General features: G+C 31.7%; 1 protein-coding gene across 2 annotated transcripts; it reads left to right on the forward strand.

The window, feature by feature from the left end:
* The first annotated feature begins 390 nt into the window (after positions 1–390).
* On the forward strand, positions 391–3,528 carry LOC129297983 (non-structural maintenance of chromosomes element 4 homolog A-like). Of its 2 annotated transcripts, none has more exons than XM_054936359.1 (7): positions 391–688; positions 973–1,053; positions 1,326–1,578; positions 1,664–1,754; positions 2,096–2,312; positions 2,424–2,515; positions 3,198–3,528. In XM_054936359.1, exons 1-7 carry the CDS (start codon positions 547–549, stop codon positions 3,318–3,320), a joined length of 999 nt encoding a protein of 332 aa, XP_054792334.1. In that variant the 5' UTR covers positions 391–546; the 3' UTR covers positions 3,321–3,528. The 2 variants fall into 2 exon arrangements, with proteins under 2 accessions (XP_054792334.1, XP_054792335.1); XM_054936360.1 differs by lacking the exon at positions 3,198–3,528 and adding an exon at positions 2,803–3,188.
* Positions 3,529–6,997: the final 3,469 nt, after the last annotated feature.

Here is a 6,997-nt window from a genome sequence, read left to right on the forward strand (position 1 = left end):
ATTTTTAAAAAAATATTAATCAAGGATCGCCAAGAAAATTTATATCTCTCAAAAGATTGATTATTGTTAAAATTTAAATAAATTATTATTAATTTAAAATAAATTATTATTAAAATTTAAATGAATACTTATTAATGAAAGACTAATTCAAATTAACAATTATTCATTTAATTTTTATAACAAGTGATTATTGATTAATATAAATTTATTTTAATGATTTTTTATTGATATTTTTTTTAATTTTTTTCTGGGCAAGTTCTGCACATCATGTTCTTTGAATACGCGTATTCATTTTTCATATCTTTACAAAGGATTTAAAATAAAGAAAGAAAGAAATAATAAAAAAAAAAGGAGCACAAATTTCTTTCACAAGGGGGTGTGGGTGTGTTTGTGTGTGTGTTAAAAAAACAGGGTATATGAAAACGGCTTGCGATCTTCCTCTTTACGTATTTAGGCTTCGGAACTTCTGCCTGCACCCCGAAAATTCGAATTGCGCTGAATTACATCTGAAATCCGGAAAAATTGAGAGAGAGGAATCACACAAAGATGGTCAGGCCTGTGAAATATGAATTGGGCGCTAGCAAGGTTGGTTTTGAAGCGCCTGCTACCCCCGCCTCTGCTTCTCAAAGCAACGAAGAACGAAGAGATCTTCGCTCTCGCTACCAGTTCGTGAAGACCCTTATTCACGGTAATTTGTTTATATTTATCTCTTTCTTCATATTCGCTGCATTGTCCGTGTTTGATTTATGATTTCACACCGTAACTTGGACCCCAAGTCTCGAACGCACGATTTTACTTCTAATTCCCTGTGATTATTTTTGCTGTCCGTTGCTACTTTTTTAGTTATCGCGATGGTTACTCTTGATTGAGTGGTTAACGAAACCTACTTTAAAAATCCAGATTCCGTGTGTTTGTTGACTCCTTTTTTTCCTCACCAACTACTAAATAGCAGTCTACTATTTTGTTTTGCAGATGAAAGGGAAGACATTACAAGGCCTCACTCTGACAAGTTTGATTTGATCTTTAGAGACTTGGAGAGCTTAAATCAACGAGGTATAAAGTTTTCCGTAATTTGGATATCGACAGCATTTCATGATTTCATGACGTTGAAGGGCAGTCTTGGTTGTTTTGGATATGATTAAAATAACGGAATTGAATAAATTTATGATAACAAATAAACATTTGATGACCTTTGAGTCCCTATGAATTTTTTCCCTTTGTTGGCATCAAATGTCGTCGTATATGGTTGCTGCCTCTCTTGTTTCATGATAAAAGTTATATAAGATTTTATTCTTTGTTATTGTGCCTGTGCTCCCTGCATTCAGTTAGAAAACCCAGAGAACAAGTGGCTGATGCAAAAGCTCTTCTGGACATCACGGAGTGCTTGGCATCGACTGTGAAAGCTCACATCAGTGATGGCTTGACTCCTTCAGACTTTATCTTGCGTATCCTTAGCGAATTTGGAGAACGGTGTGGATCAAATACTAGCGCTCAGGACTGCAGGAACTCAATATTTTGGAAGGATATTGGAGTTGCTGTGTCATGTGTTTTCAAAGGAGGTGCCGGGTGCTGCACCATGTAATGTTAAGGGTTCTTAGTCCTGTTATTTGTTGTCATATTGAACATTCCTTTGGATATTCATTTTCGATTTTTTCTTCTCTAGGATTGGCCCCATGGATACTGAAATAAATCAGAGGAAGACTATTAATCAAAGAAAGCGAATGAGACCCACTAAAATTGCTCGGCCAGAAGAGGTAAAACATACAGTCTCCAGTTCTTTCTAGACACAAATTGTTGGGCAGAGGTTTAAATTTTGTCAGACCTTTCTTTCATGTGTAGATTGTTATCTTTAGTTGCCAATGCTGTAATCTTCCTTCTAATCTTCTGCCCCTTTGTTACACATTTTGTTATAGTTAGAACATAATAAAGGTGTAATTGCATTGTGTCTGAAGTTACTATGGAAATAAATCATCAAGGATTTTAACACGCACATGCATCTCATTTTCTTTACAGTTTTAGGATGCACAACTAGTCATTGTTATGTTATCGTGTCTTAATTATCTCAGTTTCCCAATTTAATTGCCCCTTGTTGCAGCTTGATGGTTTTTCCAGGGAAAAGATAGCTGATACTGATGAAAACATGTTAACCATGTTTAATATCTTGAGGAAAAACAGAATTGTCAAACTTGAAAATTTGGTATTGAATAGGAACTCTTTTGCCCAGACAGTGGAGAATTTATTTGCTCTTTCCTTTTCAGTCAAAGATGGGAGGGCCGAAATAAAAGTGAATGAGAATGGAAGCCATATAGTTTGTAAGTAACTTTGAAAATTCTTATAATACTCTCACTCTCCACTGTCTATGTCTATTTATCTCTTGAACGATATTATCTATAACTTTTCTTCATGCACTTGCTTTATGTCAGTACCGAGAAACGCTCCTGCTGCAAACGCAGTTCTTTCTGGGGAAGTTTCTCACAGTCACTTCGTCTTCAGATTTGACTTTAAAGATTGGAAGGTATTCTGAAGCAGCAGTATGTTAATAATTTTACTGCTTTTCTGCTGTGTTTAGAGGTTTTCAAGTTCCTGCTTTACTTTCTTTCATTGACTATCAAAGGATTGTTTAATAGGAAGAAAGAAATAGAACAAAAAAATGAGGTGGAATTGAGAAAATGATCTTATAATTTAAGCACGTTCTTTGATTTCTAGATAAAAATGGTAATAATAAAAGACTGATACTGTTACGTAACTTCTTTTTACTACCAAACGCCTCCTAATTGTGGGATCATTCTGTATTGGCCTTAGTAATCAAGTGGTTCTGCATACAGCAATTGATTTGCTAGGCAGGCAGAAGACAACGGAACAGGAATATCTGGCTGATCCTGGAAGCTCTACTTTTTAATGCATGCATTGCATGTTTCACATTAAAATATAAATCATCATATGGGTTTGTAAATTGCAACAAAGTTGCTGGTATTTCTGAGTTTCTTTTTCAGTATGTATTTTTTCCCCTTGGCAATGTAATTATATGTGATCTTCCTGACAGAAACCATCTGTGCAAGAAGGGCACACTTGGTCCAATTTCTGTTAATGTATTTGGGCTGGCTCATACGCTATTGCTGAAAGAAGTTATATGAACCTGCTAGTTCTTCGTTGCTTAATGTCTCTTTAATATGCCTTACCTTACGTGAAATCCTCAGTTGATGGCTGGCTCTGTTGGGATTGGCGAGGAGATGATGTCACAGAGGAATAAAGAATCGCCATCTCATTCCGCAGCAGCAGCTCTGGATGGAATTATAGACAGAAGGCCAAGTGTTACTTGACTCGCCAGTTTGACTATGGCATACACAAACCTTTGCCATGAAAACTGATTGTGGAGGCCAAGGTGTTGGTGATGCTGATGAACGTGTACAGTATACAGAAATAGCTCGAGTTTTTACATCTTTGCCGAGGCAGTAATGTACTGACAATTTTATTTAGCTTTACATAGTTCTGATCAGTAGTAACCAGCCTTTGTTGGGGCCGTTTGAATGCATTGTGTATGGAGCTGGAAAAATGAGTTAGGCCAGCGGGTTAGCCCGTTTAACTCGCATAATTTAATGAATTGGGTTGAAAAAATTGACTCATTTTTTAAAACGGGTTGGGTTATGATAAGATTCCAGATAATATTCCCATGAAGACTTATCCAAGAAGAAAGCGTCAAAAGATAAATTCAGATTGATTTCATTGTTTATTTTGCTCAGTATTTGATATTTCTTTAGATTTAGTATTTTATTTAGTCAGATTTTATTTTTTAGATTTTATTTAAATCTAGTAGTTTATCCATTTAGATTTTATTCAGTATTTTAGATTATAGGAGATATTATTTAGTTATTTAGTTATTTTAGATTATAGGAGACATTATTTAGTTATCTAGTTATCTAGATTTTATCCATTATTTTAGATTGTATTTAGCATTATAAATATGACTAGCAACTTAGAAGCTATCATATCAGTTTATCAATAAAATAGTCTTTTAAACCCTTTGGAGATTCTCCTGAGTGTGGCTATTAAGAGAAATATAGAACGAGATTCTTGTTCTATATCATCCTAATAGAGTTATTTTATTTTAGTTATTCTGAGCACCTATCAGGTTAACCCAACCCGCAAAATTAGCGGGTTAAAACGGGCTGGCCCGCAGGCTAGCGTATTTAAAAAAATTATTTTTTATTTTTTAATTATGTTATATATTTTTATAAATTTACAATAATGATAATATTTCTTAAATATATAATTTATAATTCTCAAATATGTTCTTTATATTTCAAATATAGTGTAAATCTTTTTTACAATTTGCAAATAAAATTTTTAGTATAGTTTATGAAGATGATTTATTAGTTTTTATAAAAAATATTTTGAATATATATTATTTATTAATCTCATAAGATTTATTAATTGAAATTATAAATATGAATTAACTGAGAAAAATAATATGAGTTTATATTCAAATTTTCTTTCTCAATGACAAAAATAGCACACCTAGGCGAGAAAATGAGTGATAGTAAAAATCTAGCAAAATGAATTTGTTGGTTGAGTTCTATGTTTATTTATTTATTTACAAGTTTTTTAATTACTAATTTGCTTTAAAATATGAAATGAATATATATATTTATATTATATAAATTTTAAATTATTAAAAAAATTGATAATTTTTTGTGGCCTACCCCGGGGTTGGCTAGCCCACTAGAAAATGGGTTGGGTTGAATTTTTCAACTCATTTTATTTGACGGGTTGGCCCAACTCAACTAGCAAAAATATCAACCCGTGCGGATTGGTCCATAACCCGTTTGCCTAGTGCTAATTGTGTATATTATCAGCACCCAATCGCCATTTATAATGCATTAGGAAAGTTGGAAATTGTTTGGTGGCACAATATAGAGTGATATTTTTCACAAGTTCTTTTATTACTAAAAAACGCACACAAATATGATTCAGTGGCATCAAGATAGATTTGTTGCACGAAGATAACATGCTTAAATCGAGAAAATGATTTTGTTACAAGTTATAGTCGTGCAAATGCAACGTGCACACCTTTTCAACTATTTATTATTGTTTTTAAGTCTTATCAAATTATATTATCAGTAGCTAATTTTATATTATTATGGATTGACCCTTGTCATTAATAATTGCCATGAATTAGTTACATCAAATGATGTTTTTAAATAGTATTGTTCTTTTCTCAATTATGCATCCTGCTCTTTAAAAGCTAAAATATCTTCCTACAATTTAGTGCTAGAATGGTCCGGTGCAATGCAATGGATTTAATTCTTAGCTGCATAAATTTTCAGAGGCAACAAAAAAAATTATTGTACTTATATGTATAATAATTTTAAAATACATAATCAACCTATTAATTAATCTATTCCATTGAAATTTTATAAATATATTATGCATATTATAGTCTTGTCTTAAAATAATTAGGGAGCTAATGAAACTATTTTAGTAAAATTTAACTGTCTCAATTCTTGGGTGATCGCGTGAAAAAATTGAGTTCTTTTTGGATTTTCTTCTTGATCAATGACAACAACAACATTATCATCATATTGTATTATCAGATTGTTATTATATTTGAATTTTTTACAAGTGCATACAATTGTAGTTCCAATCACTTTTGATCTTTCTAACAACATATTCGGTACAGCCTCCTTGATAACAGCAAGGATAACAACACCAATACAGGCTTACTGTTGATTACTAATTCTTATTATTGAAATACACATCAATTCACAGGCCCCATAGTTATTTGCTACATTCAAATGGATTTGAGATTGAATTGTATAATCTTTTTTATCTGCTCTTTCAATGCAAAAGGCAAAGAAAGAAAAAGAAATATTGTGTATTAAAAAACCACAATTGCTACTTTCCCGCATCCCAAAAACCTCTTTCCTTTGGCTCTAATTATTATACTAAAATAATGAATTGAGTTCATATAAGCATTTTAAAAATAAAAAAATTTAACGCAAAAGCATAAAAATAAATAACAGTAACTTAGTGATGGGCGAATGACGTGCATGGTGGATTGCCTTGGTCTACTTGGCTACATATGTTCCCATCCTATCTAAAAATTGTAGAGATTTTTTTTTTTTTTTTACTTTTAAGTTTTTACTCGTCTCCTAAAATGCGATAGACTATAATTTAAGTATTTATTTTTTTATTTAACATTTCAAAAGATCAAGAATGATTGATGAAATGAACTAATAAAAAAGAAACAAAAAGTATGAAACTCTAATATTTTTTCACATTTTAAAATAATAGTATAATTATGAAGAATGCTGACGTAAATACTAAATTGATGTATAAAGAAAAAGAGACTATTAAAAAATAAAGGAACAATATCAACTCTCTTGATACAACAAGAAATTAACCATTGCGCCTTCACGTTCAAAAACTTGTATACATTAATACCAAAAATTTTATCCATTCATAGATGGAGCTTTAACTGCATCTGGGCCTCGAGAAAAGTTATGAGTATTATGTGCACGCATTACTTTCATACAAAGGTTAGCTAGGTTAATAATATCAAGGCAGGTGTTAAGTATACACGTCAACTGTTAACTATTGATTTATTGAAATCAAAACTATTTAAATTAAAAGCCATAATGCTAATACCTAACGTGACAAATCAGATACCTACTACAAATAGAACCGAGAATAAAGGCAGGGCTTAGAGGCCTGGGCTTGAAAGCTCTATTTAAATAAGGTTTGAGCTTTAAAAATAATTTTTTTAATAAAGAGCTTAGACATGATAAGCTCCGTAAAAAAAGGACTTGGCTCAGGTGGCCCTTCAAGTCCTGTTATATTATTTATTATTATTTATTTGGGTGGAACATGTGTTTGAAGTCGGTGACCTGCTCACCTGATTTTACACGCATTATATTATTATTAATTCTACTTTATTCTAAAATTAATTTATATAATTTAATAAATATTAATGTATAGTATAAAATTTATGATATTTTTT

This window comes from Prosopis cineraria, unplaced genomic scaffold (genome assembly GCF_029017545.1).
Source record: "Prosopis cineraria cultivar Desert tree isolate PC_DT_omini unplaced genomic scaffold, ASM2901754v1 PC673, whole genome shotgun sequence".
In the NCBI taxonomy this organism is placed as follows: domain Eukaryota; kingdom Viridiplantae; phylum Streptophyta; class Magnoliopsida; order Fabales; family Fabaceae; genus Prosopis; species Prosopis cineraria.